The sequence below is a fragment of the Corylus avellana genome, chromosome 9, assembly GCF_965113065.1.
Source record: "Corylus avellana chromosome 9, dhCorAvel1.hap1.2, whole genome shotgun sequence".
NCBI lineage: Eukaryota > Viridiplantae > Streptophyta > Magnoliopsida > Fagales > Betulaceae > Corylus > Corylus avellana.
Genome location: NC_142498.1, coordinates 2902992 through 2928271, shown reverse-complemented (window position 1 = coordinate 2928271; position 25280 = coordinate 2902992). Strand labels below are relative to the sequence as shown.

The following is a 25280-nucleotide window of genomic DNA, read 5'->3' as shown; positions in this document are numbered from 1 at the left end:
ATATATTGTATACCAATTAATATAATTATTACATGCAAGCATATAATTCAATCATTTCATTAATATTAATCTGAACATCATATATATATATATATATATATATATATATATATATATATATATATATTATCATGCATAAATCGATCAGTCTAGTAATATTAATATGATAGCTAGCCATATTATTTTTTAAAAAATATATAAAACATACTTGATACATTTATTTTATAAGACTTGCAAACCTCACATGAACTCGGCAAACACAATATATGTGATCGGTCAGTGGATACATCTAATTATCTATACATCTAGAATATTAATTTATTTATTCTCTAATTAATTGTAATTGGATAATGTGTTATATAAGAGGAAAAAATTATATGATAGAATAAATATAATTTTAATATAAATTATATGATAGAGTAAATATAATTTTAATAGAAATATAATTTATAATAATTTAAATAATATAATATATCTAATTATTATTATAAGTTTTTGACGTGCCATGAAAAATATTAAGTTTATATATATATATATCAAAATTAATTTTAATTTTGATATAAAAAAATATGTATTAAAAAACAATTAATGTTAATTGGCATAAAAAATTATATTTTGATTGGATAGGAAAATTATAATTTATCATATTAGTATAAATTACTTGGTATATATGTATGCGTGTGTGTATATATATGTGTGTGTGTGTGTGTGTATGTACATGCTAATCATACTATTATATATATCACATGCATGCCAATTAGCTAGTATTATAATCATATACTATTGTACAATTAATATTATTACATGCATATGAATCAAACATTTCATTCACATATATATATATATATATATATATATATATATATATATGATATGAAATTCTCTTGCATAAATTATTCTAGCTAGTAATATTAATTAAACAAATGAATTTTATTATTTGTACGTTTAGAATATTAATTTATTTATTATCTAATTAGTTTTAAGTATATTGTATGGATAATGTGTTATATAAGAGAAAAAATTGATATAATAAATAATGGTATAAATTAAAATTGTATAGTTTTAAAATTTAAATTTAAATTCTTACCAAAAAAAATATTAAATTAAATTTAAAAGAGTTCCATGTGGCACGTCAAAAACTCTTGACATGCCACATGTGGCACGTCAAAAAGTGTCCTCAGGAAGGCGCGCCCGCCAGCTGCGCCTTCCCTTTCTTTTCTTTTTTTCTTTTTTTCTTTCTTTCTTCTTTCCTTCTTCCTTCTTCCCTCTCTTTCTTTCTCTCCCCCGCGCAACTCAAGCCAGACCCATTTTCATCTGCCATTTTTTTTCCTCCATCAGCCCTCTGCAGCATCTCTCTCACCCACGTGCTCTCTCTCAGCCCGGCCGTTCTCTAGGCCTTTTTTGATCACGCGCGTTGTCTCTCTCTCTCTCTCTCGGTGGTTCTCTCTCTCCCTCGGTAGTACTTCTCTCTCTCACCGGTGTCCGTCACCGCCGCTGCTCCCTCGGGCGACCAAGCCTTTCCCGATCAATTCTCAAAAATTATATATATATATAAACTAATTTATTTATTTTCTATGCATTTATTTATATAAATTAATATATAAATTGTATAAATATGCTATTTATAGTACTACAGTATATTATTATATATTGTTGATGTAGTTAATTATATTAGCAAATTAAATTCTTTTTACATGTTAGCTAATTAATTTATTTGCTTAAGATTTATGTTATGTTATATTACTTGTTTGACATATATGTTTTGTATATGGTGAAAATATTGTTTAATGTATTTGCTTGCATGCATGCAAAATTACGTGCCCTCATAGTTTGAAATTAGTTTTTTGTATAGGATTTTGCATTTACATTTAGACCCATATTTGTGTAGGTTTTTCTTTTGCACATTGTCGTAACAAAAAAATATATATATACAAATAAGAAATGCATATCTACTTTGGTCGTTAATTTATTATTAGATTTTGTAAATTTATAATAAGTATGTAAATGCTAAGATCGAAAAAAGAAAGTAAGAAACAACTAACATAGGTTGCTTGATTTGTTTTATGTACGCTTTCCATACAAATGCATAATGTTATAATAAGCGGACAAAAGAAAACCAACATTTAACCTAGCTAGGTATATCTAATTTTTTTAGGGTCCCCATATATAACAAAATAATTAATTTAGGTCTTACAACTTTAGATTATGTAAATGTCATAAAAAACGAAAACAAAAAATTTGCAGCAAATAAGATAGCCACATATATTTTATCTAGGTTCCCCATGTGGCATGTCAAATGTTTTTAAATTTGGACCTTAATTTTGTTTAGGTTTTGCAAATTTTGATTATATAGATGTTATAATTAATACTTAATGTATGTGTTCATTTGTTAAAAATATACAAAAATTTGAAACAATGTACTTAAACAAATACACAAAAGAAAAAAAAAAATAACATCTAACTAACTTAGATTTATTTTATTCGGTTAAGGTTACAATAACTAAAGCTATGGACAAGAGTTGGATGACAAAGTCTAGGGGTACAAGGGAATACATAGATGGGTGTAGATCATTCGTGGAGTTTGCAGTTAGGAACTGTACAATCTCTGATGGAAAAATTCACTGCTCATGTAAGGTGTGCTGTAATAAGCAGCGCCACCCGCCGGATTTGTATACATACTACTGTTTATTGTTTTATATATAGTTAGATCAAACTATAGGTTTGTTGAGACTAATTGAAACTTATTTCTAGTAGATAGTTCATATGTGTTTTATTGTATATTTATTTTGTCTTGTGTTAGAACGTGTTTTCGATGTATATATATGTTTTGTTATGTGTTGTGTTGGAATGTAGTATGTGTGTTGTAATTTTGTTTAATGAAGTATGTGTTGGCTATATATTATTGGATATTGGATATATATTATTAATGAAGTTGTGTTGTGTTAGATATATATATTGGATATTGAATTTTGTTTAATGAAGTTGTGTTGGATATATATATATTCTTTGAACCTTATAGTATGTTCTTGTGATTGCTAATGGGTGGGCTGAAACTATTAGTAGCTATATTAGAAACTTGCTGTGAAATGTTGCATGTGAAATTCACAATCCTATTAGCATTTTCAAATGGCTCATTCTAGTTAGATGTTTTTGGTGGATTATGTATTAGAGATTGGATTATGTATTAGGTTCCTATGGATTTGATTATGTATTGGATTGGATTATGTGTGTGGATTATGGATTGAATTGGATTGGATTGGATTAGGTATTGGATTGAATTATGTATGTAGATTATGGATGTGTATTATGGATGTGAATTATGGATTTGATTGGATTATGTATGTGGATTATGGATCGGATTATGTAAATGGATTATGGATGTGTATTATGTATGTGGATTATGGATTGGATTGGATTATATATTGGATTATGTATGTGGATTATGGATTAGATTATGGATGTGGATTATGTATTGGATTTGATTATGTATGTAGATTATGGATGTATATTATGTATGTGAATTATAGATTGGATTGGATTATGTATTGGATTATGTATGTGGATTATGGATGTGTATTATGTATTGGATTGGATTATATATGTGGATTATGGATGTGTATTATGTATGTGGATTATGGATTGGATTGGATTGTGGATGTGTATTATGTATGTGGATTATGGATTGGATTGGATTGTGGATGTGTATTATGTATGTGGATTATGGATTGGATTGAATTAGATTATGTATTGAATTGGATTATGGATATTGTTAGTTATGTATGTGGATTATGGATTGTATTGGATTATGGAATAATATTGGATTAGAAGTATGTGGATTTTCTATATTGGAATATCAGGAATTGGAATATTGTAATTATTTTTTATTAAAATAATAATAATATATATTTTTTGACGTGTCAAACGGCGTGACACGTAAAAAAAAAAACACGTACATTTTTTGACGTGTCAAAACTGACACATCAAAATTTTTTTTTTTTGACGTGTCACTGTAGATATGTCAAAAATCTGGAATTCCCTTTTAACCGTTGTTAAACGTCAAAAACTACACGTCAAAAACCTCTAGTCAAAAATTCTCACAATTTTTGTAGTGAAGCCTGGTCACTACGACCTCCTTTGTGAGGAGGCACTCCCTTCTCTCGAAGTTATGGGACTATTTTGCCGAGTTCCTTAAAGAGAGTTGTCTCGCTCCCTATGTATTCTCTACCTACCTACCTGTGTTGGTTTCGGGTGCAGGTTAGAATGAATGGAAAAGTCTATGGTATTGATTTCTCTTCAATTAAAGATATAGATATAGTTTACATTTTCATCTATATTGTATTTGGTGTTTTTACATAATGTGTCAAATTTCTAAAATGAAGTTTTAAATACTCGAATTTTCTTTTACGAGGCAAATACAAATTTAAAGGCAACAACTAGGCATCAAAAATCGAAATAATATTATTTCATAACAACAATTAAAGCGCAAATTATTCACCAAAATAAACTTTCAAATACATGCAATGCTATCTCTTTTCATATGAGTTAATTATTATATATTTTACACGTACCTATAAATATTGTACATAACAACCTTAATTGAAGCTACCATCACGATGGGTACCTCATATTAAGCCTCCTGAGCCACACTGAATGCATGATCATGTGAATTAAATCATATGGCTTAGCTGGCCTATTGAGCACAAAATGCTTTTGCACCTGGATAACCCTCTTTTGCTTTGCTAAATACTCATCATCCGGAATTTCTTGCAAAATTTTCTTAATTTCGGGTATCTTTGCAACCGGAATATGAACCGAAAATTGGCTCCAATTGAGAACATCACTGAATGGCAGCACATAGTTATCGGATATGATCACCGGGACACATCCGGCATGTATAGAGTCGACCACCCTAGGGCTTGCAACTTCGTACCCACTAGGGCACAAGCAAAACCTGCTTTGTCCCATTAACTCTGAGTAATTTGCGGTCTTAGGGAGATAATCGTGCACTTGGATATCCGTGTCTTTGTCTTTCCAGTGCCTAAATAGCATCTTCCTTACATACCCGTGATCATGGCCGGCGAAAAAGGCAAAGACCGAACGGTTTTTCAGGGGCTGGCCAAGGCTTAGTGGGTGCAATACGTTTCCGTGGACTTGAACTTCAGGTAAGGAGACGTCTCTCACCGGTTGAAACCCCTCTGAAGAGTTTGCGTTGCAGAGAACCCTAATGAAGTGTTTGTAAAGCTTAGGGTCGGTTTCTGAAACACACGGTGCCTGGAATATGATCACATGAAACTAATTATTTATTTATTTTTGTTAATTTGTAAATAATTTGTAGTAAAAACTGTAATACTCGTAATTGAGATGAATAGGGCGTACCCAGTCATGACAAGAAACGAAAAAATGGTCAGCGCCGCTGCTTCGATTCCAATAAGGGTATTTCTTTGATATGGATGAAATGTAGTCCTTGACAATGTTCTGAAGACGTAGACGGGAATAATTGACGTAAGGCCTATAGACGAATTGGATGATATTGACAACACTAATGGGAAGAAAAAATGCAGTAGCCTCGTCAGGGTTCTTGGCAGCAAATGAACTCTTTCCACTTTCCAATTCTTCAATGAAATGCCCTTCAATTGAGTATATGCTGCTCATTGGCCCATAGTGAAAGAGGGGCAGCTCTCCTTCCTTGTATGCCCACACTTTGAATCGCTTCAACATCTCTCTATGGCTCCTGATCATCATCATGCACATCAAACAATTAATTATTAATGTTATTCATCATATATATATATTGCATTATGAAATATTTTAGGGTAGTTAAATATTCTAAGTGTAAGACCTCATTTGTTGAAAAATGAATTTTGAGTCCACACTTAAAAAAAGAAAGTTAATTATATATTAATTAAATGATTATATAACCTTTTATATATACATATATATATATATATATATATATATATATAAACTTAAGCTCTTGAGATAACGGGCGGTTTAACAAAAATTTGATTCTAACTATATATAGTAAATGAAGATATATATACTACTTTGGCATTCAAAAGGAGTTGAGACCCTTCACTATTATCACTTCGTCAAAACCCTAATCACCATCACCAAAAGAAGAAAGAGAATAGAAGAACTTGATCAAGATTGGCTGTGAGAATAGAAACATAATCCTCTCCATTTCACTATAAAATCTAACTGTGTATATATATATTGTTTACATTGTAAGGTAATTTAAATTTTTTAAATAATGTGATATCATGTATATATGTGTAGATACGGTAAAATTTAATCCAAACTATAAAATAGTTTCTCCATTTTGGAGAGGATCTTATTTCCATGCTATTAGGATTTATCATTAAATGCTCAATAGGGGGATCATCTTAATTAAAGGCGATTTCCTGGTCTAGACTCTAGGGCATAAAAATAAAGAATCTAAAGATTGTGACAGATAACAAGTACATACATAAAGAACTATTCCAGAAAGGGGAATGCGAGGTACTCTTTTCTTGTGTCCCCATATATAATCCTAGGTAGATATTATTTTATAAAATAAAAAAATAAATAAAAAAGAAAAGTTGTTCTTATTTCTCTCACTTGATTTTTATAAAATAATATTCACCTAGGACCAGAATAACGACACAAGAAGAACACCCGAAGAATACCTAAAATTTCCTAGAAGGAAACTAAGAATAGAACTTATAAACAATACCTTCACCAGATCATGAGATTACAGGTAGAGTGCAGAAAATTGCAGGCTAAGAGAAGTAGGCAAGAAAAGTCAAATCCTATTTCAATGAGGCACTCCAAATATCTCTGGATCTTAATGGTAATCCTAGTTGGTTGAGACCACCCATGATATATAATTGATGTGAACCTTTTGAACCAACAATAACAAGATATATCTCTTTGACTTTCAAGTCACTTGATTAACCAGCTGCTAACATCCTAAATTTCCCCAAACATTGTCAGTTGTCGTCTACCCAACCAGGATCCTGATCGATTGGATGCATTTTACTAATTAAAGAGATAATTAAGAAGGGGAAAAATCTTAACTGATAAAAGGCATAAGGGTTTATGTAGAGTGACCCTCTGGGGAAAAAATCCTCTACATCCTCCTTGGTGTAGGAGCCATATGTTCGTGATCGACCTGCTTGCCTTATTGCCGACCGAGCTCTTCCCAATTCCATTTCTATTCTCTCAGAACGACTCATTGCATGCAACTGTACATTACATTATAATAAACAACAATGTAAACAAATTAAGCCAACAAAAGAAAAACGACATAGCTTTAATTAATTATCTTCTTTTGTCTCTTCTTCATTTTATCTCAGTTTCTCACTTACGGTGGTGTTTCTGCTTCTTCTTCCATTGTAGAAATCTCCTGAACCCTGAGTGTGATTGGAAAGTGAAAGCCAAGGAGGTGAAAAGAAGTGGAAGTGATGGTTGATGAAGGAGAAGAAGAGGATGAGAAAGAGAGAAGGGTATATCAAAAATGGGATGGCGCTACTCAATTCACCCATGTCTACATATACAAAGTTCTTCTCTTCTCTTCTCTTCTCTTCTCTTTCTTCTGTTGGTGATGGTGATTAGGGTTTTTGAGGAAGTGATAAAGTTCTTCTTTTGGTGATGGTGATTAGGGTTAATTTGAATGTCAAAGTAGGATATCTTCTTCTTCTGCTATAGTAGGATGTTACGTGAGGGAAGATAAAGATGAAGTTGTTGTAGATGAGCTTCAGTAGTGTGATTTATTTCCTATTTTTATGTGAACCCATTGGTAATTGGAATCCAACCTGATAACATACCAAGATTTTCAAAATAAAAACGAATGCATGCACATCAAGCGGCTAAATAATCTGACCCTACTGTTATGATCATGCATGATCACTAATTAGGTGCATATGGGTGTATATTAAACTCCTTATCTTACCCTCCAATTCTCTTGGTTAGGATTTAATTAATGTTGTTGGATAAATGAGGCCACATGATTATTTAAATTTTTTTAAATGGTGTGCCAATATATATCACATAACATTATCTACACCATTAAATACAACAATATTAAATCTTGCTTCTTATCACAATTTAATTTACGTATTAGGGTATTGGCCAAAGATTGAGATGGATCCCCTATAATTAGAGACTTTCTGCGATTGTCAATTCTCTTAGCAAACAATTGTGAGAGACCACCTACTTGATTAAATTAGTGTTCGAGAAATTCCCTACAAAATTGATTTAGCCAGCTGATAGCGTGATAGAAAATAATAGAAGCAACAATGTCTTCTATTCGAATGAATCACAAGCCAACGCTTGAAAAGGAACGAGATTAGACGATAGAGGCATTCAATCAACAAAAGGCGCCAACAAATTTCAGCAAAGAAGGAAATGATAACAAGAAATGGCAAGCTAAAACCCAAAATATATTGGAAAGTAACAACATCAAACTAGAATCAACACTAAACGAATTCCCATACGTGGATGGCAGACAAAATCAACTCGCACAGAGAAGCGCTCCCCTATTTGTCCATGAGAATCACGTTTATTCTTTCCAGGCCTAAGGATTGAGTTTCCATATATAATCAAAAGGCAAAGAGAATTATAGGAGATCCTGATTCATTGCCCAATAACAAAATTTTCCGTACTTTCAAGGAATATACATTTGACAAGTTAATCAACAACAATTTGACAGAAACCGAGCCACGACCTCGAGGGGTAAAACCTAAAAACTGCTCCAACATCCTCCAAGTGAAAGGTACCTTGCTATTGTAGGACTAAGCCGACAGACCATCACCATATGTAGGGGTGTCAATGCGGACGGTTTCGCTAACCGCTATAACCGCCAATCGCTAACCGCTTAACTATATTAACCGCTAACCGCCTAACCACTATAACCGCCTAGCGGTTAACTGTTAGCGGTTATTGGGTTTACTAACCGTAACTGCTAACCGCCTTTTTATAATTATAATTATAAAAATATTTATACATATAACATAATCACTTGATCATTAAATTATAATTTTTTTAAAAAATAATTAAATCACAATTTGAGTATTAATATATTATCACTATAATTTATATGATTATATCATATAATCACTTGATCATTAAATCACAATTTTTTTTTAAAATAATTAAATCACAATTTGAGTATTAATATATTATCACTATAATTTATATAAGTATATCACATGATCAATTGATCACTAAATCATTTGATTATATAATAACAAATTATACATATATAATATGACATAACTCGTAAGTATACCAATTCATACTAATACAACAATTAAATATCTAGAGACTTATTTTCAATATATGTTATAAACTTATAAGTCTATATAAGTCTACATATGCATATGAATAATATTATAAATGTATAATACTAATACTTAATCATATGATTAAATGACAATTCAAATACTTTATTCAAGACTTCAAGTGAATCATATTATTAATGTACAATGATGATATGATTCGTATAATATCAAATTAAGTAATTGACATTGGATTAAATAATGACCAATGTGTTACTTATAAACACAATTTAAGTATTAATATATTATCATTATATGTTGTGACAGTTGTTTGAATTCTGAACTTTTTTTTATATGTTGTGTTGAATTTTTTTTTAATTTGTTTTTTTTTTTTTTTAAAAAAAAAAAAAAAAAAAAAAAAGGTTAGCTGGTTATGATTTAATATTTAAGGAAATTTTTTTAAAGTACAAGTAAATGTAAATTTTGGGTCAAATATTTTTTATTTTTCAATATGGGCTCTTTTTATAGCAATTGGGCCCAAGAACACACTAAAAATACAATAAATAAATAAATAAAGCCCAAAAAACGTTCAAAAAGCCTAATTTTGAAAAAGCGATTAACAGGCGGTTATCTATTTCACTAACCGTTAACCGGCGGTTAACCGCTAGGCGGTTAGCGGTTGCGGTTAGTAAAATCTACTAACCGCCTTGACACCTCCATATGTAGATTCCCGTACCTAATTGTTGCAGTATCATATCACCATATGTAGTGACCAAAAAGCCTCACTACTCACTGTACTGTTAGGTGTTCCTGCTGGGAAAGTATGGTGTCCAGTCAAGAGTCGCCTAACTTCTCTTGAAGAAGATGCAACGACGGCCACTACATATATATATGTTTTATACAAATAAATTGCTTTATAATTGAATGAAGGCAATGAAAATAGTTTCATCACAACCGCACTTCCATTAACATTCACATGTAAATCAAGCCTTCACATACATCTAGATCAGACGCGAAGAGCAATTATACAAACGCACAATTTTTTTTTTTTTTTTTTTAATACCATATATAAAAGAAGAATTAAAATACAAAAGACAAACCAAAAAAACCCACCTTGCCCCTGTTACAACTTTGTAGAACATGTTACGATTAAAGTACCAAAGTTTTAGGCAAGAAAGGAAACACGGCCGAAGGGTGATGGAATAAAGATTAGACAACGGATCACAAGGAAGGCTTTGGTTTGTGTCATGTTCCTGTGCACATGATGCAAGCTAGGGGTGTCCCCAATTGCTAATCTGACACTCCAGCTTGCGTCTTGGGCATACCGGACACACACGCCATACTTCATGAGAAACCCACACCCCCCGGCCCCCCGAACAAAATACTCATTTGGTAGAAAGTTTCCGAAATGAGAAGATTTTGAAAGGAAGGGTGTGGGTATGAAGATGACAGCAAAAGCCAAACCACGAATATAATAAACAGCCAGACATTCAGTGCAAAATTATAGGCTCCAACGCACCGGGAGCTCATAAGCTGGAATATTCTATCCCTTGAGAACCCCTAGTTTCTCCAATGACACTCTAATGTCGTGGCTGTTGCATCCCTCAGCTTGAACAACATTGGGACTGTCAGATGGCAAAACATGTTCTAGAGGATAATTTCTGTTGGCGTGGAGCATTTGAGCGCCGGTACCAACTCCCTTCAATAACAGTGTTTTATGGACGCCGCCAAGCAATCCCTCATAATCCGTGTCCCCAGATTCTCCCACAAAGACCACAGTATTTGACAGGTCCATGCCCCAGCGGACATACAGATACCTGGATATTGGTATAAAAAAAAATATCAAAGAGTCATATAAGAGAGACTAGACACAGATGATTTTCCATTATTAATCACAAACCAAAATTCTAGGTAAATCAAAATAGGGTAACTTCAAACAGAGTTCATAAAATTGAAAAAGCTACGAGTAAGCAAGTGGCTCACTTTTTGCTACAAGAATCTTGAGATGAAATTATATATATAGTGGACCTTAAGGCAGAGTATAATTGTAGAGATCAAAATTTGAGAGCTTCTGGAATAACTTTCATAAGGATTATGATGATTCAGCTAATAGAATCCCCCCAATATTGCTCAACAACTCAAAGCTAAAACCTCTTCAAAAATACATATGTAAACCTGCCTATAGACCCATAATTTTTTAGGCTGTGCTGAAGATTGGGATTTTACCTATATTGGTAGTTTGGATCAGGATTGAAGGCCTTGCTCAACTAAACAAAGACTTCTGAAGACAACTAAAATTCAGCTACTCAAACCCTATACTTGCCAGTCAATTTTGCCATGGGTTATATTTTCTCCTGAACATGGGCAATTAATCACCTCTAACAGCCTTGGTCCACTATATTTCTGCTATATTTATTCTCATTCTGTACTCAAAACTGGTAACACCTTTAATTTCGTCCAACTTGCATTTACTTTTTATTTTATACCATTTACCTCAGCGGCTCATAAATCTAAAAAACCCAAGTCACCTATACTCATGTCATGGACAAATCATTTAGCAACCAACAATTTATACCACAAATCAAGGCTGGTGATCGAGGACACTGGTAACGCCCCATGAGAGCTACACGTGTGCAAATCTAATTCAAATGCCCGAGCATTGATGAAAATTATGCCAATTCCTCTTGGGGCCTTTGAGTGAGTATTATAAATTAGCAGCACCTCTTTATTTGATTTCTGACCTGCCTTTATGCTTTTGAAACTTTTGCATTTCATAATATGTACTGAACAGTTAACTACTAAAATATGCATTGCATTCTTCAATATGATTTTGCAAACAACTATTAGATAATATAAAGTGGATTTGCGAACAACTATTAGATAAGATAAAGTGCCAAGGAAAAAGAAGAAAAAACAGCAGAGAAGCTAGGAGAGCTGGAAAAAATTTAAAAAACAGGAAACCTCCGCATGTATACCTGAGGGCTTGAATTCTGGAAGCCAACACAGGGATTACATTCAGCTTTGAACCATTTTGACTATATATAACGTGGCATCGGAGAGCCTGAATTCTCATCAATTTTCGGAGTTCCTTAACTGGGGGGATCTGTGATGGAAAAGTAGTTACTAAAACAATTTGAAAATTACAAAAACAAGCATCAGTGAGCAACTACCCTCATGACATATTAAAAAAAAATTCCAGCTAAAAATAAATTGCTTTAAAAACTTAGTGTGTGACGTCACCCTATATCTGTGTGTGTGTGTGTTTGTGTGAGAGAGAGAGAGAGAGAGAGAGAGAGAGAGAGAGGCTGGCTAGGGGATAACACAACTTTTGCCCCAAGTCCTTTGACATAAGAAATATATATATATAAGAAATATTACCAATGACAGGTCTTTCGCTTTAAATGCAAAGCAATGCGTAGACGATCCTGATTCATCTTCAGTAACAATTTGTCCTTCTTCTCCCTTTCTGTCACTGATAGAAGCAGCCCAACGGACCAAAGTCTTCCTCAAACCTTCTCCACCCCATCGGTATTCAGTGTGTGAACGATAATCAGAGTCGACTACAAAGGGAAGCCCAGAAGGGCTGTCCTCAGAGCTTGACGATGGATAATAGAGCTCACCACCACTGTTACAGATAAAAGCATCAAATTCTGATGGGCTTATGCCTCCTGAGACCAAAAGAGAGTGCATGTCAGATATGGTCAAGGCCGTTGACAATATGAACCCTATGGATCCTGCATCCCCGTCCTTCCCTGCTACCTCAACAACTGTTGCAATAATTTCAAGAAGATCTGAGGTTGTATCACAATCCACGGCAATTACGAAAATATACTTCCTCCTTCTCAGTAACGGAAATTTACTAGTGCCAACATTATTGTCTGCTTTTCTCGTGGACTCAGTCTTTTGTGTGTCTCCTATAATACCCTTGGACAATGTCAAAATAGCATTTTCTGCTCTACTCTTTCCCTCAAGAGCATTTTCTTCAGTATCTAAAACATTATCAAGAGTGGAACCGCCTTCATTTTTCTCGCCATCCAATGAAAGCTTCAAGTTTAAAGATATATCATGTATATCTCTCAAGGAGTCACCAGGTGAATCCGATTCTGAATTTTCAAAGTCAGACTCACTTCTTTGCCATTGTGGTTGCCTCGGTCTGCAACTGACTATTCGAGATAAGTATGTCTTACAATGCTCAGGCCATGAGAAAAGGTGAATATTTTTCAGTCCATTCTGTCGGCATCTCGCCCAAAGTTGCTTGTCTGAAACAAGCTTCAGAAGAGCATCGGCAATACACTGCTGATCATGGGGATCAACAAGTAGACCGTTGTCAAGAACCTGTAATAAGCCCATCATCAGTATAATTTAGCTAGAATGAACCAATAAAAAAATGTGATATTCCTTCTAAGTAATAGGAAGGCTCCACCAATGGACACACCCTATGAATATCCACTGGACCCCCATTTTTTGTGGCAACAATTGGCAAACCATAAGCTGCGGCCTGCACAGAAGTGGAGCAAGTGTTGGATTTTGTATTTAACAACACCCACAACGTAAAAGTGTTCTGAAAAAAATAAAGACAAGCACCTCAATTAAAGTAAGCCCAAATGGCTCAATGAAAGCTGGATTGATGAAAACACCCTACAAAAACAAAATAATAGAAATGATAGGTCAAACAACACAAGTACTAGAGAAATGTGAGCCAAATAAATACGGTGAAAAGATTAATAACTTCAAGTGAGAGAGAAACAAAGTAGAGGACTTGAATTAATGAGCACTCTTGCTAATATATAAAATTGTTATTTAACCCATTAATCAGCTCTCTTGCTAATATAATAGATTGTTATTTAACCCTCAACATTTCCAATACAACAAAAATTTCAATATACCCAAGGTACAGATTACAATACTTCTGCTATGCCCTAATACATTAATGCAGGGTGTCCTACTTACTTGAGCCGTCTTTTTGCGGTAATACTTCTCATAAAGAGAATCGACAGTGACTTTCACAATTCTATACAGAAATTAGACGGCAAAAACAAAAGATAGCCACCAGAGCCAAGGGGAAATTATATATCAAAATGAAGACACCACTGAATGATGCTAATTAAACCACATTGTATGACAATATATTTTTCTTCACGCACTTTAACCAGTTCAATCCCACTCTCACAACAATTTGAAAAATCGATCATCAATTCGAGATTAGAAACAGTACCTTTGTTTTTGCTGCTAGACGATAAATGTCAGGAACATCAGACTGCTTGTGGTGTTTAGGATATGCCACTTGCCCATACAGATCATATTTGTCAATCAGCTTAAGAATTGAAAGAAGCACAGATGCATTTGTGCTAGACATTTCATCAATATCTTCACGGTTTCCCATTATTAATGTCTGCAACAACATTTAAAAAAAAAAAAAAGAAGTTAAACCATTGGGATACAACTTGCACTTGAGACATCTTGAGGAAAAAACAGGGGAAAAAACTGAAAGATAAAGCCTTTTCAATTGGTCAGAAAAATCAAAATCTATGTAGAGGCAGGTGCATTCAAGGATTACAACAGACAAGGTTAGCAAGCTCCCTCAATGGGCGGCATTCTCCAAATGCTTTGACTAAAGTTGTAATATTCTTTTTAGGGTCTGCTCTGGCAAGTGCAAGTATCATAGGCTTGCGTGGATTGGAAAAGAAACGCATAATCTGCCAAATCAAATCACCAGGATTAATATTACAATTAAAATTCCTACTGCACCAAGAAAATATTTCTCGACAAATTATTTGCTGTAGGACAATCAAAATAAAAAGGGGTGGCAATTTATAGGTTCTCACACAACCACAAACCAAACAATGGTGAAGAAAGACTAGTCATAACCTCGGACCAAATCGGTGGGTCAGGAGAAGCAGGATCATCGTCATTTCTTTCCACATCCCCATCCGTATCACCATCATGTGGAACAATATGGTGAAATTCCATTCCAGGAGGAATTACCTGGACAATGATATGGCATTTTAAATAAAAGTAATAGCAAGTTAGTGAAACCAAATCAAACTTGCTTTAGATGCAGAAAGAATCCTCTTAAGTTTAATAATGAACATTGAAGCAGTATCTTAACACTTACAACCATGCGAGGCATAAACCTGCCGTGACAGCTCACACCCCTTCTTATCCTTACTCTCAGTTTGCGTTCTAGTACAGGATCAAAACCATCATAAAGGCGCCATTGCTCTTCTATCTCCTGTCTAGTGCTTGTTATAACAATTTCAGAGGCATCAAGAGATAGCTCCTCAGCTTCTATCCGCCGCATTATTTTGTATGTCAAATTAATCTCTTCTCTTGATTGCCGTCCTTGCTTTAAAAGTTGTTCAAGCTTATCTCGGCCTAGTGAGTGGCCGGTAAAAAGCATAGGTACATTTAAAGCTCCAGACAGAAGAGCAGCAGAGTCACCTGCATCTGCATAATGTCCATGAATTGCAACAGGCCAGACTGGTTGCCCGCCACCAATTTGCTCACCCAGAACTTTGGACATCTGTAGGATGTGGTAGAGTGCACCATCAACAAACTCAGGAATGTATGGCCAAAGTTGTTCTTTAGGAATATATTTATCTTTCGGGCCAAATGGTATACGGATTATATATGCCCCACCACTTTCCCCAAGCTCCTGCATTGAATTCTCAGAGTTTCTTGTATTCAACATTTCTGTTGGTTCACCATAACTCCAATCTACATCTGGAGCTGATATTTGTCTTGTCAGCAAGTCCACCCGGTAAACACCTGGCATTGTACCTAAGGCCCTTGCAAGTTCTACCACGTACTTGACCTGGGAATAAGGAAACATCATTCCAACTCCACATAAGTAATAGGTCATTTTGCAGTTCTCATAGATGGATGTCCTTACATATCATTGAATAACTGCAAAAGCACATAAAAAATTATTTTGCAAATAAAATGTTGTTGCCAAAAAGTTACCTGGCCCCCTGTATCAGAATCACGACCAAGCTCCATGTTTTCACCTCGTATCAGGCCATGAAGGCTGCATAAATACTGTTTGTTAAAAAAAAAAAAAAAAACTAAACACCATCATGAATGGCAGAAATATCATAAGCTTTTTCTTTCAAATATCAGAACTAAATTTGTGTCTATTTCTATAAACAAAAAACGGCTTTCAGAATACGCCCCCTTAAAGCCTTATAAGAAGTTAATACAACCCCATAAAACTTTATAAAGAGTTAAGGCAAGAAAAAGAAATTTAGTTCATGCCTTATTAAGACAATGTAGAGTTTCTTCTCCTTGTGCTGATTGGCCCAGTTCTCCATCACATCAACGGAATTGATCCTAGGCATCCTTCCTTTAGTGCTATCACCATGAGCCGAAATATCACTAACCACATCTCCTTTTTCTCCTTCAGACAAGTCTTCCGACATATCAGCCGTCGCGTCTCTACGGCCTCTTTCCCGTTCAATACGGCGTTTAGCTGTGCGGTGAGCTTCCTCTCCCTCAAGCTAATCAAGAATCATCATCAGCACAAAATATTAAAAATGCACAAGTAATGTAAGTCACATATTGTGAAGTTCCCTTTCTACATTTTCTGTAAGGAAACGTTTTCATATCCTCTGTTTTTAGTTCAAAACATAAAGTAAGCGATCAGGAAAACAACTAAAGAGAAATTGGATCCAGATGATCAATAGACTTTTTCGCGACCATGAAACTTAACGTATTCAAAATCTCAAACAGCACAATCACTCATCAAATTACTCCAAAATTAAGAATAAATTGTAACAATCATCGAGCATTCATCTCCCAAAATTAGCATAATCATTCAGTAAAACTTCAAACAGCTCAGTCAAGCACACATTTATGCACGGGTAATAGTGGAAAACCATAAAAACAAAAAGTGCAACTTTTCAAATTTTCGAATTTAAACATATAAAAGACAATCGTAGTCAATTATCAACCACCACACTGATCAAGCAGTGAAATTTCCAGATTAAAACATACTAAAAAAGTGATTCGCATGGTGATCGTGATGGAACCGTTTCAAATTTTAAAAAAAAAAAAAAAAATGGAGGAACTCAACTACCTGCTTCTTCTTGCGAACCAAATTCCAAATCCGCCAGCACATGTTCTCCAATCTCGTATTCCTCTCCTGCGGACTCCTCGTCGCCGCGGCCTCAAGCAATGGAAAACCAAGCGAAATCAAAATCAAACAATGCAAAAACGAAAGAGCATGCAAAAACATTTAGAAAGAGAAAATTATAGAAAGAGAAGGTACTCGGAGCCAGGAGCGGTGGAGATCGGTCTCATCGAAGCCGGTGATGACCTCCTCGACGAAGTAGCGGGTGGGGCTGAAATGGCCTCGCTCTCGGAGCAACAGCGACGACTTCTTGGCGTCGCCGAGGCCCGGCCCAACGTCGAGGATCGCCTCCAGATAGCTGTTTATCCAGTCATTTCCCGCCATTTCCCAAAGCCTCTATCTCTGTTCTCAGAGCCACAATGCGAGACTTTTGTACACGCACAGAGAGAGTCAGAGAGACGGTTATGGCGCTGTGATTCTCATTTACACGTACGTAAGATGCGAGTGAGAGTGGAGGACTTGGTAGTTTAGTTAGGAGGGAGAGGTGGCATCAGAGAAATTCATATTCTTATTAAGCGATCGATTTCTCTCGAAAGAACTTTCACTTTCTTGGGATTCGATATTCTCACCGCTTACTTTCTTTCCTCCACACCGCAGTAACGTGAATGCGACGAAACTTTTAAATATAAAATGAACACTCGTGTCTGTTTGGTATCCTTCCAAAAATTGATTTGACTTTTAAATTATTATTAAATTAAAATTTAATAATAATTTATTATAAATTTAATAATATTTTTGAAAAACACGTCATTTTGAGAAAATATAACAAAGATAGGAATTTTCTTTTTAACATTGTTTTTTAAAAATAAACCAGAAATGATTTTTTTTTATAGGGAAAATGGTTAAATTGGTTTACGTGGTTTCAAGTTGTGACAAATGGCTTCATGGGTTTTTAAATTAGCTAAACACCATATGGGGTAATAAAAAATAAAAAATAAAAAAAATAAAAACCCAATTGATCCTTAACATTAAAAAGTTGACAAAATTCGTTAATGAGTCACATTAACCCTAATCATATCGACACATTATATATAAATGAAGGGAGTAGTTGAGCCACTCCCTTTGTCAATTGGGTGGGGGTTCCGAACCATTCCCAATAACTATGAAGGTGGTCCGGCTACCTTCAAGTTATTTTTGGGCCATTTGCGGGTGGTTGAGCTACTTCCAATGGCCATGAGGTGGCTCTACCACTCCCTAATAGTAGCCAAAGAGTGTGGATTGACCACCTTTTTTTTTTTTTTTTTTTTTTAGTTTTAAATATTTTATTGTAAATAACACATGTCACAATATAATTGATTGTGATATAACCCATTAACGAATTTTGTCATCTTTTTTATCAGTAGTGACCTTTTTTTTTTTTCTTACCCCGAGACTATATAATAAATTTTTAAATATCAGTGAGCTATTTGTCACAACCACAAACTAAGGGAACCAATTGAGCAATTTTTCTTTTTTATCTAAAGCTTGAACGGGTGATTATCAAAGCCATCTCACATATTAGTCCTCTATGTGATCCCAACTTTGGTATGGTGAACCTCTAGCAGCTCTTCTTGCTGCCTTATAGGCAACCTCTTTTGAAGCTCAAGAATTTCATTATTGAAAGGTACTCTTTGGCTATCACAGCCCTGCAACATCCATCAATCACACAACTTTGTTACTTCTTCCGGCCTCTAGTACTTAGGAGGCTAGAAAAATTTATAGAAGTGTTAACTTTTGCGCTCATCACGTGGCATATTGGGTTGTGATAAGAATTCACCTGGGTTCCATTCCTAATATCAACTGTTTCTCCGTCTTTTCATCCCCATTTGTATTGGAAATGATCCACCCCCTCTCTCTTTTAGCTAATATTGCTCTTTTTTTAAATATGAAATTACTACCTGCATGTGAGATGAATGTTCTGCATATGTGTTTATTTTTGTTTTTATGAATGATTTCTATATATGTGTTTGTTTTTCCCTTTAATTAAGTGTTGGCAATAATATAATAAAAAAAGAATGAGAAATAATACTTTAAAGCAAGTAGAGAATGAAATAGAGAATCACTTTCAGTGTGTAGTGAAAAAGCAATAGCTAAAGTAAAGAGTTATACTTTTTCACTGGGTAAAATAGCTAATACTGCTAGAGATGCTCTAAAAGGGTCTTTTGTTCCCCTGGTTTCCGTTTGGGATGTTTGTTAAAAAAAAATAATAATAAAGCTTGAACGGGTAGAGAATAACGTACATTTCTTATTCTTATTCTAATATTTTTCAATTTTTTTTTCTTATTGAATAAGGAAAAGGTTACCGAATATTTTTTAAACTTACATATTCATTATTATCATTGTTGCCAATATTTAAAATATTATATTAAATATTAGTTTTTTTTCGCAGAATTATTAATAATTTTGCAAAAAAAAAATATTTGAGATGGTTATTCAAGTTCCGGGATTCATCAAAAACCAACACCTGCATACGAAACAGCCACTGATCCTGATTTACTGTATTATCAAGACAAATATGGCAATATCATGGCTCATGGATTCATCGACTTGTGTTCCACTTGCATATTGATACCTAGGGTTCCTAGTTGATAAAAAGGGGAAAGAGGCTTAAGAGATACATCTTGCTTTTTTATTTATGATTTCTCCATTTAATCATATGTTTTTTGGATTATTCTTCAAGAATATTGTTAGTATAAGTTCTTTATAAGCTAACATGATGGTCCATATGACACTTATCATGTCAATTATTTTCATTTCGCCTTTACAAATAGATTTCTTGGATTGTTACGAGCAAATGGTCATTCAAACCGCCCTTCAATGGGGGCCGGTTTCGGTGGCAATTTTCAGATTGTTCTCCACCCATAGGGTAATAGTGTATCTTACTTATAAAGTTCACAAGCTAATATAACAGTCCATATTAGTAATTATCGGATCAGTCATTAAAATATAGAATGTCATGTTGAACTAGGGGCAAACCCACTTGATGCAGTCCCTCCCAAAAGTTTTAAAATTGTTCTTCAAATTTATATTTTTTATAAATTTGTCCACCCAAAATAATTTTTTTTGTCCCCCATAAAATTTTTCTTTTACCTTTCCCCCTCTTCCCACATGAAAAGCCGGAAATGCCATATTCAATTGGTTTTATCCATTGGCTTTTAATGAAACATGAAACTTATGGTCCGTTTGAGATTGTGGTTTTAATAAACGCGATTTTAAAAATTAAGTTTTTAAAAATTGTGTTTTTAAAATCGTAAAAGCGTTTGGTAAAACATGTTAAAAAAATTTTGTTATCAAATATTTGTTATGCGAAATCATGATTTTTGTTTAAATTCACGCTTTTTCAAATAAGCACCCCTTAGCCTGCTCTTATATATATATATATATATATATATATATATATATATATATATATATATATATATTAAATGTTTTTTAAATCGCAATGTCAAACACTTTACGTTTTTCAATATCTTTTAAAAACGCAAATTATTCTTATGAAATCGCAATTCCAAATGTACCATTAGTTTCTTATTTGGTTGAACTTGTCACTTCTAGCTCTGTGCCTCTACATACCTATAGATTGTACTAAATTTATTTTGCTTGTAATTTATGAATTATGTTATTATGTTTGTGATGTGATGAGAATATGAGATTAAGATTTTGATTTTGAATCGAATGAGTAAGAACCATAATGAAATTCTAACAAAAATATTATACTTCTAGATTTCTTAAAATGCAAGTCTCGTTCAAGATTTTTCATAATATAGTTTTTTACAAGTTGACTAATAAGCTTTGACCAATTATGTGAGTAATTCTATAAATCACTCTAAGAATGAGGTGGCTTTTAAAATTATTATTTGATCAAAATTCAATAATGATCAATGACAAAGTTAATGGTAATTTTAGAAGTCACGTCATTCTTAAAGTGATACAAAAGTGACTTGTAACATTATTCCAATTATGTGGGGTGAGTAAATTATTAGAAAAATTAATGAAAACTTCACAAAACCCTCCAAAGTTACTATGCATTTTGAAATGACCCATTTTAAAGTTCAAAAACTCTCAATTTCACCCCTTCAAATTTCTAATTTGATGCAATGTACTCCTTTCGTTAGAGTTTGGCATTAAATCCTAATCGAGGCTATAAAAAATACCAAAATACAATAAACTTTTTTTTAAAAAAAAAAAAAAAAAAAAGAGTCATAAGGCGACTCACTGCCATGGGTCAAAGGGGTCACAACTAGACCCCGCCATGGATTTGGTCGTGACCACAGCTAGGTCACAGCTAGACCCGTTGTGGGTTTGTCGCAACCCACGCTAGGTCACGGCCAAATTGACAAGTATGGTCGTGACCCATGACCGGCCCATGGATGGGTCACAAGGTAATCCAAACAATTAATGATTTCGCCACTGCTTCAAAACACATTAACAAATTGAACTGAACTAGTATTGCTATGACAGGGATGTCACGCACTTGAGCCTTCTAATCATCAAATAGAATAAGTAGGTAATTGTGTAATAGGAATCAAAAAAGGGCTCAACAGATTGATTCGCGTGAGATATCAAATCCCTAAGAAGTGTAGAAGATCAAAGATAAGGGGGAAAGAATATTGGGCAAAGCCATCACCATGAGAGATCATGTGCATGTCAAAAGAGGAATAACATCAAGATGTCCAGCACTTTTATTGATTTGTATAGTTACTTTTCAAAGAGGAATAAATTTACTATTCAATTATAAAGAATAGGGCATGTTATATTCTTACATGTTTCCCTTTTTGTTATTTATTTTTATCGGTTTTTAAATTTGACTTTTAAGCCCTTAAATTTATTCTTTACATAGAATATAAACAGGGGTAATGTCGCGTAAACAAATTTGCCACAACAAATGTGACATGTTCTCGCGTGTTCTCAATTTTTTAGTTTTATGAGATCTAATATATTCCATTAGAAGAAAAAGCCATTATTCTTGGAGTTGGAAAACATGCCAAGTGACTTACGTCTTATCATGTGATTAGTTACGTGTTAATCTAATCTAATCAACTTGATTCATATAAATTAAAAAATAATAAAACTAATATTCAATCATAACTTGATTTACAAGATTGGTTGGCTTCTTTGTATACGTGGTTGGAATACAAGAAAATGAGTAGTGATTTTTGGCACGCCGGTGTGCCAAAAATCACCACTCAAAGAAAAATGTTTTTCTTTTAATATGTTGATGACAGTTTTTCGAGAGATGATGTGGTACGCTGCTATCACAATGTCCGAGAAACAATCAAATTACCAAGTAATGAGATGCCCAAGGAATTGTTGGATTGTCGAGTGACAAAATGTTCGAAGAATCGTCGGACTGCAAAAAAAAGAACAATAAGATAAGAGTGCTAGCAAGGGATAGCTCCAATGAGAGCTTAAGAGAGAAATTGCGATTACCAAATTATGAATTGGAGCTTTCTTTTTATAGGTATCAAGTGGTGGTTATCACCCCTTATTATAAGTCTCATATCTTTATCTGCTATATAGCGCTGATGAAAGGATATGGACTATTGGTGGTTCCACGATCTTAGGAGACTATGATCCTAAGATCATGGATCATGCGATTTGGCCTTGTTGGCGTGGATATGTGTGCCCGAGTTGTTTTCCCTACACATGTCTCGTGTTGACACAGTGTTATGGCAAATCGTGAAAGCTTACTTGAGAAGCTGGGAGAGTCCTAAGCTTATTGGACTATGTATCGGGCTGGGCCAATTGAGTCTTGCCTGGGTTTCGTTTTAGTAGGGCTTGCACATTGAATGGGCTCTGAAGGCTTGTTGGGCCCTAGGTGGCTAAATACGTGATTTTCATGCACATGAGAGGAATTTATTTCAATTCAATTTAGAATAAAATTTTGTCAAAAAGATATTTGAATTCTATTTTTATTTTTATTTTTTGCATTTTCCTCTTTATCTTTTTTGGGAAGTAACAGTTGGGAATTTTGGAGGACTGAAGGTACCAACAGAAACAGGTACCAATGTTTTGGTGGGTTGGCCCGATGGGTGCTAATTAAAAAATAGACGAAAAATGAGGTGGGCTTGGGTATTCATATCCTGATGGTTCCAAATCTATACTCACTGAGCTTTTTCTATTTTCTTCTATTTATTTCTTTTCACGCTTTCCTTCCGGTAGTAATGTTAAAAGTTCTTCTTGTATCACTATATATATATATATATATATATATATAAGAATTTATGAAATGTCATCATTAAAAAAAAAAAAAAAAAAAAAAAACTCTTCCTTCTCTAGAAAATAAGGTGACTTGAATAATAAAACTCTTTTTCTTTTTGGGAACTTTTATAGGAAAATAAAATAATTCTGAATCCCAATGCTTTAATAGCAAAAAAAATCTCTTTCTCGTGGGAATTCTTTTGGAATTTCTTAAGCTTTTCTTCTTCTTTTTTTAATTTTATTATTATTATTATTACTGTTATTTTTTTTTTATATCTTAAAACATAAAAGTTCTTTTTCCAAAATAATTTTTATTAAGCTCTATCTTCTTCTCTTACTCTATGGTCTTTCAAATGATTACGCCGTGTGTGCGAGGGTTGTGCAATCCCTAACTCTAATTGTGGTTGCATGAGAAGTCATTTATAGTATGAGTCTACCCAATTAACTCTTGGGGATAGAGACATCATGTGATGGACGACACATTTTCAATGTCCTTTAGACAGAGTCAATTCGAAATTGCGTTTGAGAAATATAAATTTTAAATTAAAAGGCCTTTTTTAGTAATTTTTTAAAAAATATTATTATTTATTATTAACTAAGTACTTGTACCCCTATAAGTTTCGAGATGGTCGATTCACTCCTAACTGTTTTTGGGTGGCCAATATACTCTTGGAGTTGTTTTTGAATCACCCCATTTTTTTTTTATTATTATTATTAGAGTTAAATACTATTTTGTCCCCTAGGGTTTAAACACTTTATTTTTTTCTTTTTAGGGTTTCATTTTTATTATAGGTACATGTGGTTTTCATAAAGACAGAAATGGTACCTCCGTTAAAATTTTGTCCAAAATTTAACGGAACGCAACGTCAACACCAATCAAATGTCGCTACGTGTCATATAATTAATTTTTTTAAGAAAATATTTTTTTAAAAAGATTAAAAAAGTTTTATTAAAAAAAAATAAAAAAATTAGGTGTGGCCGTAGCCACCCCCTTTGGCCATCCCCAAGGAGCCACCTCCAATCTGGTCGGTTTCTTCACGCTTATTTCGATATTGACCACGGAAAAAAGAAAAAAAAAAAAAAAAATTCTTTCTTTGTGCTCTGTTTCTGGTTGCTTCCCTGTTTTCTAAAGTACTTTGGATTCTGATTTGGTCTTTTCTTTCTTTGGGTTTTCTTTTTTCCGGTTTTTTTTTTTTTTTTGAAAAAAATATAACTTTAATTTTTTTTAAAAATATTTTCTTTAAAAAATCAATTACATGACACGTGACAACATTTAATTGGTACTGACGTGGCGTTCCGTTAAGCTTTAGATGGATTTTTAACTGAAGTACCATTTTTGTCTTTATAAAATCCACCTGTAATAAAAAATGAAGCTTTAAAAGAAAAAAAATAAAATGTTTAAACCATAAGAGCAAAAGATTACACGCAATAATATCCGAAGCATTCCGAGTGACTTGGAATGAAGGCTTGGAGTTCTCTTTATCATGACTAAACATATTTATGCTAAATGAAAATAATTAGCTATAGGATCAAATTCGACAAAGACTGATCAACAAAAAAATGGACGTGGGTTCTTTTACATATTTCTGAATAATCTGATACAATTTTCCATAAGAATCTGAAGAAACTTGAAGGAAAAGAAAGAAAGAAAGAACGAAAGGAAGGAAGCAAAAGAAAAGAATAAATTACTTTTCTTCTTTCCAAACAAAACTTTT

The 25280-nt window shown here is 33.6% G+C and overlaps 2 protein-coding genes across 2 annotated transcripts; both read right to left on the bottom strand.

The window, feature by feature from the left end:
* Positions 1 to 4608: 4608 nt before the first annotated feature.
* On the bottom strand, positions 4609 to 7583 carry LOC132189604 (Exostosin family protein). Its single transcript, XM_088510623.1, has 4 exons — positions 7561 to 7583; positions 7057 to 7212; positions 5377 to 5731; positions 4609 to 5271 (listed from the first exon to the last, which is right to left on the bottom strand). Exons 2-4 carry the CDS (start codon positions 7188 to 7190, stop codon positions 4609 to 4611), a joined length of 1152 nt encoding a protein of 383 aa, XP_088366749.1. The 5' UTR covers positions 7191 to 7212; positions 7561 to 7583.
* A 2795-nt stretch (positions 7584 to 10378) lies between these two features.
* LOC132189719 (putative sucrose-phosphate synthase 1) lies at positions 10379 to 17900 on the bottom strand. Its single transcript, XM_059604497.2, has 13 exons — positions 17524 to 17900; positions 17332 to 17421; positions 16512 to 16753; positions 16221 to 16284; positions 15373 to 16071; positions 15126 to 15242; positions 14822 to 14953; positions 14473 to 14649; positions 13842 to 13895; positions 13693 to 13755; positions 12636 to 13592; positions 12233 to 12360; positions 10379 to 11074 (listed from the first exon to the last, which is right to left on the bottom strand). Exons 1-13 carry the CDS (start codon positions 17707 to 17709, stop codon positions 10801 to 10803), a joined length of 3183 nt encoding a protein of 1060 aa, XP_059460480.2. The 5' UTR covers positions 17710 to 17900; the 3' UTR covers positions 10379 to 10800.
* Between the last annotated feature and the right edge of the window lie 7380 nt (positions 17901 to 25280).

Coding starts and splice junctions, on each gene's coding strand:
- LOC132189604 (XM_088510623.1), bottom strand. CDS start 7,190: ATGGAATTGGGAAGAGCTCGGTCGGCAATAAGGCAAGCAGGTCGATCA. Junction 5,732..7,056: donor AACCCTTATGCCTTTTATCA/GTTAAGATTTTT, acceptor GATGATGATCAG/GAGCCATAGAGAGATGTTGA. Junction 5,272..5,376: donor TCGTTTCTTGTCATGACTGG/GTACGCCCTATT, acceptor ATCATATTCCAG/GCACCGTGTGTTTCAGAAAC.
- LOC132189719 (XM_059604497.2), bottom strand. CDS start 17,709: ATGGCGGGAAATGACTGGATAAACAGCTATCTGGAGGCGATCCTCGAC. Junction 16,285..16,511: donor CTCTACATTGTCTTAATAAG/GCATGAACTAAA, acceptor GTATTTATGCAG/CCTTCATGGCCTGATACGAG. Junction 13,896..14,472: donor GTCTAGCAGCAAAAACAAAG/GTACTGTTTCTA, acceptor TTGTTTTTGTAG/GGTGTTTTCATCAATCCAGC.